The following is a 13588-nucleotide window of genomic DNA, read 5'->3' on the forward strand; positions in this document are numbered from 1 at the left end:
GGTCTTCCTTCCTCCCAACACTACGTCTATATTACAGCCCATGGACCAAGAGTTAATCTGTAATGTAAAAGCTGCATTCTCAACAAAAAAATTCAAACTCCTGAACGACTCCACCAACACCAGGGAAGAGTTGCGTAACCTGAGTGACACCACCACCGATAGCAAGAGCGAAGAAGATGAGGATCAACAGTTGGCACAGCAAAAAATACTGTTCAAACAATTCTGGAGAGTATTTAACATCAAGAAAGCTGTGGACTTCTTGGTGGAGTCATGGGATCAGCTGTCTATTGCTACAATTCGTCACGCATTGAGACATGTGTTGCATGGAATACCAGGTGAGAGGAAGAGTCAATCTGTGACTGGTGAGGTTCAGACTGTTGCAGTAGCAGTGGACCTTGCCAGAGAAGCTGCGCAGACTGTTACAGTTCCAGGCTTCTCCGAGAACAGCAACGACGACATCCTGGAGGTGATCAGAGATCCTGAAGTGACTGCCGACGAGATGTTGGAAGAAGATCACGTCAGTGAAGAGGAGGAAGAAGGTGCGTCATTCTCCGAAGAACACAGTTTAACTCATAGTGATATTAAGGGTGCCATGGAGTGTGCAGAGAAAATGAAGTCCTTCCTTTCCCGCGACAATGACGATGACCGCTATGAAGTCTTCCATACCCGGCTGGTGCAGGCTACGGAGCCGTACATCACGGTGTATCAAGACAACATAAACACCAGCCGTCAAAAAAGTATAACCGAGTTCTTCGCCCGCAACCCACCACAGCCAGCCCAAGCCAGTGATAGTGACAGTGAAGATGACTTTGAGGGATTTGTCAGGGAAGCCCTGACAACTGTAAGTGACAGTGCTGGTGATTCACCTAGTAATGGTGATTCACCTGAGGGCCAGTAATCTGCCCTCTGCCTCGGAACCAGCCTCCATCCCCGTATGCCGACCCATCTCTTCTACTAACTTAAGTGTTACACATAACTTTTAGTTTTTCTAACCTAACCTTTATTTTTCCTATGTTAACCTTTATTTTTCCTAACCTAACCTCTTCTATATTACTTGTTTTTTCATACCATCATAAAGTTAAGATAAAATTTTTACTACAACATAGTTGTGTGTCGTCAAAAAGTGGAGTTTGGGGGTCGGCCCGGACTCTATTTCAATTAATCCCATATGTTATGTTATTCACTTTACGCGTTTTTCACTTTACGCGGGACCCTGCGGGTTACATTAACCGCGTAAAGTGAGGGTTAACTGTATATATATAGTGACTCACTTAAAAGTCTGTTAATTTAACTTTGTGTAATATATGTATGTAGTAAGTATGAACAGTAATCTTTTTCACTCAAATCCTAATGAAACACTATTGAATTAGAATACTGTAGCTGGTTGAAGCAAGCTTATAAATTAAAGAAAATACTTGCAGCGTGTTTAATATATTACAGTATGTTATAAATAAATAAATAAACAAATAAATTGGTAAATCCATTTCAAGTAAATGAAACAATTGTATTCTACACCGACATTAGTTCTAGTTAAATAACAGACTTTTAAGTGAGTCACTAGTGTTTACACTACACCAACCTCTAACATTTGATGCCATTACTTGAAGTGAATTGGCCCTATTTTAAAAAACCAAGGATGTGTAAACAGCACTGGTCAATGGGATGGTTGGTAAAGGACTACTGGGTCAGTAAGCTCCCAATGGTAAGTGTCACATTTGGGGTACCGGTCTTATACAGCAAATAGGGCTCAAAAGCTACTTTTTAAATGGACATTTTGGGGGCCGTCTTATACACCCCGTCGCCTTGTAGGCCGAGATATACGGTATGTGGTTTACTGATTCTATACCGGACAGCTGCCAACTGACCTATTTTTGTTCACATCAAGTTTGTATTACAATAAGTATGTGGTGCCCACTTCCTGATTTTTTTTATTGCTAATTAACACTTAACTACAATGTCTTCTTTCCTGTTTTATTCTGGCTGGGGAAGTTCCATCTCGTAGTCAAGGGGTTAAACTAAACTTCGCTGCTTCTACACGATATAGTTTCAAACATATACATTTGTTCTTAACTGACCCTTTATGCAGAGAAACACCTTACTTACTACATGAAATTATCCCCCTCTTATCCTAATGTAATTTAGTAGTTTCATCTGGCTATATGCTAGATGATTGGTCTCAGCTGAGGAAACCCTATCGATATTGTCAAAGCATTATTCTGCATTGAATCTCTCTCAACTGATTTACACTTTCTGTCCTCGCCCCCAGTTCCCTGTCTCCCATTCCAGAAAGACACCTACCCGACACACTCACACTCTCTAGTGACTCCTTCCAATTCACACTTCAGAGTTCAGGTTTCACACCTTAGGGAGAGAGGAATGGAAATGCTAAATGATAAACTCAGGAGTGCAGGCAACTCTACATATATACATACATTTATTCATACGTATGCACGCACGCACACATGCACATGCATGCATACATACTTACTGTACATTGGGCCTCAGGAACTTTCAAGTATCTTTGGGAAGCTTCTAAAACCTTCAGAGAAATTTGTAGTTGTCTGAGCGTGCCCGTTCTCTTTGGATACTGTCCGAGATGTAGAAAGGTGTCCAGAGAATCTTGGGGTTCTGTTCCGAGTTGATGGGTCTTTACTGTAGTACAGTGATATCCCCGTTAGCCGGAACAATTGGTGTAGAGCACTTCCGGGAATGAGAGATATCCGGGTAACGAGACGACTCTCTCAATGCCCCAAAGAATCCCTCCTCCCCGGAATTTTCCGGATAATGGAAAAATGTTCTTGGAAGTTCCAGACATTACCCATTACATCATCTTTCGAACCTGGAAAAATATCCTTCATCCCCAGAATTTTCCGGGTAACGGAAAATTTTTCTCAGAATTAATGCGCCTGATTTTCATCTCTCATACCCGGAAAAAACTCCCCCATCCCCGGAATTTTCCGGGTATCGGAATAACTCTCTTGAAATTTTCCGGAAAATGTGCCCTTGGGAAAATCGTTCCCAAAGCCGTAATTTTCCGGAAAATTCCGGCTTTTGGAACGATTTTCCGAAAAATTTAAATTCCGGCTATCGGAGAGTTCTGGGTTTGAGGGATTCCTTCTGACAGTGATATTACTGTACTGTACTTGCATTTCTTACTTTATGCTAGTCTGGCACAAAGAAGGCAATGTAACAAAGATACGGGTACACCACCGATTTTCCGGGAACTGATGGTCCGGCATCTCCTTTAGTCCGGACAAAATTACGAGAGGGCACTTAGCTTCCCTCCGTCCCCTCCGGCTAGGGTGAAGGTAGTTATAGGCTTAAAGTTTTTATCTTATAAAATGTCAGACTAGACTTAGCAGAATATAACTTGCATTGCTGGAATCCTTGCAAGATAGTGATTAATTTGAGTATAAACATAATATAGTTTGCACAAGAGATAAAAATTTTAGTCCTTTAGTGTAGTACATTTAAGTCGAAGTGTTTCAGCATGTAATTTTGGGTAGATATACATAACTTTCTTCATTTATTTTTACTCATTTACATGCACACACCAACCAAAATAAATATAGTGAAAACAGTAAAAGAAATAACTGTACTGTACTCAAATATACTAAATAATTATGAAAAATTTTATGTCTAGTGCAAACTATGGGATGTTTAAACTCAAATTAATCACTATCTTACAAGAACTCCAGCATTGTAAGTTATATTTTGCCAAATCAATTGAGTGTCATTTTATAAGCGAAAAACTTAAACTCCCTCTACATCATGGCTAAATAAATACAACTTGGTCACCTTCGCAACCTTTGCCGCCGGCTTCCTCAACACCTCACCTCGCCCTCGGTCCTCCTCCCAGCCAGGGTGAAGGTGGCTTTTAGGCTTAAAGTTTTTTTCTTATAAAATGTCGCTGACTAGATCTAACAGAATATAACTTGCATTGCTGGAATCCTTGTAAGATAGTAATTAATTTGAGTATACATGTAAACATCATATGGTTTGCACAAGAGATAAAAATTTAGTCCTTTAGTGTAGTACATTTGAGTACAAAGTGTGTACAGTAATATGTTGTCCAAAATTATGGCTTTTTCCCATTTAATTTACATTTACCATTTGTTTAATTTAAGTTTCTACCAGTCCATGGTGCTTTAGAGACACAGGAGGTGTATAATTAGTGGGTCAGAGGTGTATTGTTGAATTATTATTACGTGGCCTCGGTTGGTCAAGCAAGGCTTTGGAACCAAGGGTACCGGAAATTCGGTGGCGTACCTGTATTGTGAAAGAAACCCAAAAATCTTGGTGAGAATGCTTTCAGAGCAATACCAAGCCAAACAAGACACTGATGGTAGGTTAAGTACTAATATTTTCTATAAGAACATTTTATTTAAAACAATATATTTTATAAATTAGTATTTTCCATACAAATCCATGATATAAATCTATGCACTATACATTGGGAGATAGTGTTTGTTTGTCTTTGACAGGATACAGCCACACTAAGTTTAACTAAATTAAATATAATATTTCCTCTAAATATGTTTTATGAAAAGTCTGCATAACAGTAATGATGATGATGATTTGTTTACTGGAAAAAGCTTATAAGACTTATTTCACAGGCAAAGATCAAGAAAGAGGACAGCGGAGGAATCAGTGGAATGGAGAGATTGTCAAGATCCAGGACATAGAAGAAAATATGTGGTCACCTAAGTTTGGTGTAAAAGGCAAAATAGATTTAACTGTCAAGACTCATCAGCATGGTGTTTCAAAGGTAGTATTTTATGTTTTGCAGGTGGTTTAGCTTTTTAGGAAAATATAACAATGTTATTCAAATAGGATTTTATTGAATAATAACTTATTGGCAGCCTGAGTCTTTGAAGGCTGATGATAATAGAAGATTTCTGTCTGTCATTGATGTTTCTTTAAACATGTGTGTACTGCAGCTCAAATGGTAGTGTGGCTCTTTCAAAGGCAGTACTAACTTACATACAGTACATATTACATAAGAACATAAGAATGGAGGAAACTCCAGCGGGCCTATTGGCCCATACTGGGCAGTCCCATTTACACCCAGCCCCCATTGCTCATATATCCAACCAACCTAGGTTTGAATATATATATATATATATATATATATATATATATATATATATATATATATATATATATATATATATATATATATATATATATATATATATATATATATATATATATATATATATATATATATCCATATATATATATATATATATATATATATATATATATATATATATATATATACAGTCGACCCTCGTTAATTCGCACCCCTTTAATCCGGATTTCTGATAATTCGGACAAAATCTGATTTTTTTTTAGATTTGTAGGAATATTAGCTACGCGGACCTTAAGCTAAAATGCTGGTCCACCCACTGCTGGGATAAAACACCAGCGTCTTTTTGGTTAAATGTAACATCTCCACCACTAGTGTGGGGGGGGATGCAACTTTTAGCTTCAGACATGAAAAATATTTACCATTTACTGCCAGTAAACAATGGAAATGTAAAATATGTACCAATTAGTAATGAAAAGTTGTGCAGTTCCTTCAGCAAATGAAGCTCACCAACTTACAATAGGCTAAATTACCTTACAACATGTTTTCAGTAGTCTATGTTGAAGTTCTTAGCACAGGCTAACTTATCATATCATATACGGTATCACAGTTCTCATTGATCTACAAAAAATACCGGTAATAAAAACCTTTTCGATATTTCACACTTAATATAATACCCGGTAATCTACTTCAACCTCTTATTGTTTACAACAGCGCATGACGCACCACCAGCTGTTGTGTATCAGCTAGACCAGGGGTGGGCAATTATTTTGACTGGCGGGCCACTTCATGAATTTTGGGACACGCCGCGGGCCAGAGACTTAATATAGATGCAAATGCATTGTATTTGCACAAAATAAAGCCCTGTATTTATATATATAGGATGTAAGTAAAATATTAAGTAGCATACATAGATATTTTGGGGAAATAAATACGTCACTTCTTAGCTTGTATCTTTTATTATTGATAATAATGCTAATACAAATACCAATATTAATACTACTAATAATAATATAGAGTTATGGTGCAGTAAATTTGGTATTTTAAGTGCATTAACGTAACTGTCGTAACATAAGAGAATCGATATTATAAGTTGAAATAATTAATCTCTTGAGACGTTGTCTTTACTCTTCCCTAGGGAGGTGGTGGTAGGGTTGAGTTGGTCAGGTCTGATCACAGCTATCCTGCTTCGTCTGGCTTCCCTAGGGAGGTGGTGGTTGGGTGGAGTCATGTCAAATTGTAGCTGTTCCTGATGGGCTGATCTATGATGTCACTGCTGCAGACTGCTTGAAAAATGTATTTAATACAGTTTAATATTTATTGTTGCATCTTCATAAATTAAGGATAATATAATTAAGTTTTAATGGTTGAAAATAAGGAAAAAGCAAGTCAAAGCACCAATATGTAATTTATTAAAATATTTTAAAGTATGTTCATATGTCATATTATATTCTGAAATTGTTTAGTATCTTGATAAGAATATTTAACTTACTCAGTGGGACGAATGACAGCGCTGATGATTGCTGACCAGACCATTGAAGTCAGGTGTTGCCTCCGTTGTTGCAATGAAAAGTACTTGTTCAAGGTGATCATCAGCCATTGCAGATCTAAGTATTGATTTATTCAGCTTCATTATCGAAAATGTCTGCTCACATATGTATGTAGATCCAAACAGCACAAGCATTGTTTGAGCATGAGCCTTTAGTTTTGGAAATGCACAGTCATTAAGAGAGGCATAGAATTTGGGAAGAGTCACTGTTTTCATCTGCTCAGAAAGCAAAGGATCACATTGCATGTCAATAAGCTCGAGTTGTAGGTCAACTGGGGCTTTGTCAACATCAAATGAGAAGGGAGAAGACACCAAAAACAGGTCATTTTCAATTAATTTGAAATCATGGAATCTGCATGAAAATTCGGCATGCAAGTCAAGTAGCTGCAATGAGTACTTCTGTACATTTTGATCACAAACTTCAATCTGTTGTAAGGTTGCAAAGTGAGCAAATTGTTTGTTCGTAATCTGACGAGACAAAAGAAGTAATTTCTTCATGAAAGCTTTGACACTGCTGTACAAATCATGTGCAAAAGCCCCCTTCCCTTGTAGCTTTGAATTCAGGTCATTCATATGACCCATGATATCAACAGCAAATGCAAAATCAGAGAGCCATTTCTCATCATTCAACTGTGGGAAATCTATAGCATTCTGTTTCATGTCCAAAAATAAGCCAATCTCTTCTTTCAATTCCCAAACTCTTTTCAGGATTTTTCCCAAACTAAGCCACCTCACATTTGTGTGATACAGAACATCCGTATGATCAGATTCCAAGTCTTCAAGCAGGGTTATAAACTGCCTGTGATTTAATCCTCTTGCTCGAATGTAATTAACCACTTTCACAACTGTGTCAACGACATGGCTTAAATTTAAAACACTCTTACAAAGGACTTCTTGATGAATAATGCAGTGCAAAAAGACAATATTTTGTTCTGCATTTGTTTCTCTGACTTGATCTTGAATTCTTTTTAGCAATCCAACATTTTTACCTGTCAGATTTGGCCCTCCATCGGTGGTCACATTTACCAGTTTGTTCCATTCTACTCCTAATTTCAAAAGACAATTATTTACTGCCTCCAATAAATCTTCTCCAGTTGTTGTTCCTTTCAGTGACTGCATTGATACCATTTCTTCTGTGATCTCAAAATATTTGGTGATGCCTCGAATGAAAATTCACAACTGTGCTGTGTCTCTGACATCACAGCTTTCATCAAGTGCCAGTGAATAGTATTCAAAAGTCCTTACTTTCTCTTTAAACTGCAGATACATGTTCTCAGCAATGTTCTCAACTCGTCTTACAATTGTTCGCCTTGACAAACATACATTCTCAAACTGGTTTTTCTTGTCTGGACATAAAATAGAGGCAGAATCAATCATACATTCCTTTATAAATTCTCCTTCAGAGAATGGCTTGCTGTTTTTGGCAATCTTGTGAGCAATCACATAACTCACTTTTGTAATATCATCCTTGGATGCAAATTGTTTTCTGAAAATATTTTTCTGTTGTTGTAATTGAACAACCATCTAGTTAGCTTTCTTCCTCTTTTGTTCATCAGAAAATTTTTCATATTTACTGGAGTGCTTGGTCTCAAAGTGGCGCTTTAAGTTGTAATTCTTTAGCATTGCCACACTTTCTCTGCAAATTAAACACTCTGCTTTTTCATCCACGTTGGTAAAAAAATAATTAGAAGTCCATTCCTTGTTGAATGTTCGATGCTCTGCTTCAACTTTCCTCTTCTTAGATTCACTCATTTCCACTTTAAAATTATGGGTTGGGGCAACAACACATAAGTACAAATTCAGCAAAACCACACTAATGTCCTCTTAAGTGAGAAGCAGAGAGGAGACTGAGCTTTTCTAGTATTGGTGCTGGACGGTGAGGTCAGCGTGGGAAACAATATTGAGGCGTGGGCGTGGCCGTCCTGGTCAAATGGTCAAGAATTATGGGTCTCTCGGGTAAGGGTTCACTGACCTCCATTTGCCTAATCCCAAATCCTAATCCTTATAGTTAACCATATTTGAAGTATTCACAACAGGGTGGCCAACTCTCACATAATAATGATCCTTTCTAAGATTTAATTTTTTTTTTTTTATATATATATATATCTTTATCCACATGCATTGGCGGGCCACCGAAATAAACTGGCGGGCCACATTTGGCCCGCGGGCTGTATCTTGCCCACCCCTGAGCTAGACGGTACACATGTTTTTCGAATCGTTTTCAGTTAAAAAACTGTTACATCACATGTATATTTTCCCTTAACTGTGCCTGAATGAATATATTCTTGGAAATAAATAGTAGTTTTGCTGAAACGTGATGTATTTTAATGTAAAATAGGATAAAATACATGACGAAAACAACAGACTTTACCTAACCTTCCGATGTTCAAGAGAAGTTACTCGTTTTTTAATAGTTTTTGGTTAAAATACTGTTATATTACAATGTTATTCTATTCATACTGTGCTTGATATAATGCATTCACGGAAATGTAATATTTTTGCTGAAATGACGTACGTATTACAGTGGAAAGTAGGATAAAATCGTGACGAAAACAATGACTTTCGCTTTCTTTCGTTCAAAAGATGTTACCATAATCGCTTTTTGATTGGTTTTCAGTTAAAAAACTGTTGTATTACAATAATATTCTATCCTAATTGACTTGAATAAATACTCCGATACCATATTTTTGAATATTTTCATTAAAATCCATCCAAATAATTTTCCTTGTCATCGTCTGCAGCACCAAACAGCTTCTCCCAGTCCTCTCCTTGAACAGGGCTAGAGGGTACGTGTTTTTCGAATCGTTTTCAGTTAAAAACTGTTACATCACACGTATATTTTTACCTAAACTGCGCCTGAATGAATATATTCTCGGAAATAAATAGTAGTTTTGCTGAAACGTGATGTATTTCAATGTAAAATAGGATAAAATACATGACGAAAACAACAGACTTTACCTAAGCTTCCGATGTTCTTGAGATGTTATTCATTTTTTTAATAGTTTTCGGTTAAAATATTGTTATATTACGATGATATTCTATTCATACTGTGCTTGATATAATACATTCACGGAAATTTAATATTTTTGCTGAAATTACGTACGTATTACAGTGGAAAGTGGGATAAAATCGTGACGAAAACAATGACTTTGAAATATAATGCAATATTAACCCCTAAATCAGTTAATTCGGACAATCGGCTAAAACGGACACCCTTCCCCCCCTATTAGTCCGAATTAATGAGGGTCGACTGTGTGTGTATATATATATATATATATATATATATATATATATATATATATATATATATATATATATATATATATATATATATATATATATATATATATATATATATATATATATATATATATATATATATATATATATATATATATATATATACACACACACACACACACAGTTGTACCCCACTTAACGCGGTCAATTGAACCCAGAGGGTCCCGCGTTAAGTGAAATCCGCGTTAAGTGAACAACAGAACATATGGGATTAATTCCAATGGAAACCGGCCTGACCCCCAAACTCCACTTTTTGAAGGCACATACCTATGTTGTAGTAAAAATAACATCTTAATTTTATGATGGTACATGCACACAATTAATACTTAAGAGAAATACAGTCGCCAAGTTAATGTCCATTCAAATAATGGACTCAACTCCCTCCCTCTCTCACACTACAGTCGCTGGCTCTTCAGTCTCAGAGAAATTTTTGGGGGAAAACCACTAAATTTTAATAAATAATACCTCAAACTAAAGTTAGGATAATACAATTGACATTGCTGGATTCCTTGTAAGACCAGGAATATTTTGAATATAAATGTCATATATTTTGCACAAAAGATAACATAGTTACCTAGAGAAAAATTTTTATCTAAAATTTGTATGTTTAATGAAAAATATATGATGTTTATATTCAAAATGATCACCAAATTATAAGAATTCCAGCAATGTAAATTATATTCTGACCGGGTAATTTGTATGAATTTTATGAGCTAAAACAAATATCTTCAGTTAATAAAAAAAAAAATAATCTTCACAACACTATCTGTCAATCAAAGTACCCCACCTTGCCTCCCCCCCTCTTCCAACCGCATGGTCAGTCCCAACCCTCCCCCCACCCCCCACCAATCCTCCCTTCCAGGGTTTTTAACATTTAGTATTAAATAATACCTCAGATTAAAGTTAGGATAATATAATTGACATTGCTGGATTCCTTGTAAGACCAGGAATATTTTGAATATAAATGTCATATATTTTGCACAAAAGATAACATAGTTAATTTGAGAAAAATTTTTATCTAAAATTTGTATGTCTAATGCAAAAATATGATGTTTATATTCAAAATGATCACCAAATTATAAGAATTCCAGCAATGTAAATTATATTCTGACCGGGTAATTTGTATGAATTTTATGAGCTAAAACAAATATCTTCAGTTAATAAAAAAAAAAATAATCTTCACAACACTCTCTGTCAATCAAAGTACCCCACCTTGCCTCCCCCCCTCTTCCAACCACGCGGTCAGTCCCAACCCTCCCCCCCACCCCCCACCAATCCTCCCTTCCATGGTTTTTAACATTTAGTATTAAATAATACCTCAGATTGAAGTTAGGATAATATAATTGACATTGCTGGATTCCTTGTAAGACCAGGAATATTTTGAATATAAATGTCATATATTTTGCACAAAAGATAACATAGTTAATTTGAGAACAATTTTTATCTAAAATTTGTATGTCTAATGCAAAAATATGATGTTTATATTCAAAATGATCATCAAATTATAAGAATTCCAGCAATGTAAATTATATTCAGACCGGGTAATTTGTATGAATTTTATGAGCTAAAACAAATATCTTCAGTTAATAAAAAAATAATAATAATTCTTCACGGGGTAACAGATGGTCGGTCGGTCCCTCCCTCCCCCCCACCCCCCACCAACCGTCCCAAGGAGATGTGTGGGATAACCACTAAATTTTAATAAATAATACCTCAAACTAAAGTTAGGATAATATAATTGACATTGCTGGATTCCTTGTAAGACCAGGAATATTTTGAATATAAATGTCATATATTTTGCACAAAAGATAACATAGTTACCCAGAGAAAAATTTTTATCTAAAATTTGTATGTCTAATGCAAAAATATGATGTTTATATTCAAAATGATCACCAAATTATAAGAATTCCAGCAATGTAAATTATATTCTGGCCGGGTAATTTGTATGAATTTTATGAGCTAAAACAGGCAGTCAGGCAGGGTGGGGCAAATCTAAAAATAGCGTCTCGAGCCGGACACTCACCTCGTATATGTGGAAAAAATCCGTGTTAAGTGAAAGTTCAGCTCTGGCGAGCACCGTATATGATAAAAGCGCGTTAAGTGAAACCGCTTAGAGATAATAATATATATATATATATATATATATATATATATATATATATATATATATATATATATATATATATATATATATATATATATATATATATATATATATATATATATATATATATATATATATATATATATATATATATATATATATATATATATATATATATATATATATATATATATATATATATATATATATATATATATATATATATATATATATATATATATATATATATATATATATATATATATATATATATATATATATATATATATATATATATATATATATATATATATATATATATATATATATATATATATATATATATACATACATACATACATACACAGTCTTGCGCCGGTTAACGTCCTAGATACGTTCTTGGAACGTGACGTTAACCGAAATGGACATTGTCCGATAATCACATAAACTTTGTATTTATACTTACGTGTATGTGGAATATTATATACGTACATATACACTTTTACTCTTAAATCACTACTGTAATGTGATATAGGTGATTAATTTTTATCTCTTGTGCTAAAACATGACATTTATATTAAAATTATTCACTGTTTTACAAGGATTCCCGCAACGCTGGGCAAATGGGGGAGAGGGGAGTAGGGAGCGAAGGGGCGTGGGGGGAGGGGAGCGGTTTGACAGTTGGCACAGGCTCAGGTCTAATGCGTGTATATTTATCAGTTCTTAAGTGACTAAGCTTCTCTCTTATAAAAAGCCAGTGAAATGACCTGGGTGAATATAATTTACATTGCTGGGATTCTTGTAAGATGTTGATTAATTTAAATATAAACAACCTATAATTCGCACTAGACATAACAATTTTAGTACCGTAATCAAATTAGTACATGTGCACTCCAGCTTTGCACTAAGATCATTTATTTCTTTTACGTTTCTTTTAGTATGGTGTGTGCATGTAAATGGATGAAAATAAATGAAGAAATTTATGTAAATCTACCCAAAAATACAGTTGAAAAACTTATAAAACGTACTACAGTATTGTACACTGATGTACTACAACTTTTATCTCTTGAGCAAAATATATGATGTTTATATTCAAATTAATCTCTGTCTTGCAAGGATTTCAACAATGCAAATTATATTCTCCTACTGTCTGAGATATTATATGAAAACTTAAGGCCTAAAACCCCCCATGCGAGGGAGCGTGGGGGGGAGTGGAGCGGGAGGTGAGGCGATATGATTTGACAGTTGGCGCTGAAGGCCTGCGTGTTTATTTATCATTCCTTAAGAGTGACTAAGCTCTTCTCATAATTTACCACCCAAACGACCTGGGTGAATATAACTTACGTTGCTGGGATTCTTGTAAGATAGTGATTTATTAGAATACCTGTATAAACAAACTATATTTGCAATAGACATAACAATTTTAGTCCCATAATCATTTAGTACATGTACAGCACAGGTTTGTTCCATTGTTAACCGAGGGACCACTGTAGTGCAGTGTACTTGTACTGTACAATATTGACTAAATTCACTAGATAACGTA

General features: G+C 35.2%; 1 protein-coding gene across 1 annotated transcript in view; it reads left to right on the top strand.

The window, feature by feature from the left end:
• The window catches only part of LOC121872220, a 157568-nt gene that overhangs the window by 71735 nt on the left and 72245 nt on the right, over nucleotides 1-13588 (top strand). The window contains exon 7 of the mRNA XM_042374887.1: nucleotides 4617-4768. Within this exon, the coding sequence (XP_042230821.1) occupies nucleotides 4617-4768 (152 nt within the window). The remainder of the gene's footprint in view (nucleotides 1-4616; nucleotides 4769-13588) is intronic.

The sequence above is a fragment of the Homarus americanus genome, unplaced genomic scaffold (genome assembly GCF_018991925.1).
Source record: "Homarus americanus isolate GMGI-L3 unplaced genomic scaffold, GMGI_Hamer_2.0 scaffold5589, whole genome shotgun sequence".
NCBI lineage: Eukaryota > Metazoa > Arthropoda > Malacostraca > Decapoda > Nephropidae > Homarus > Homarus americanus.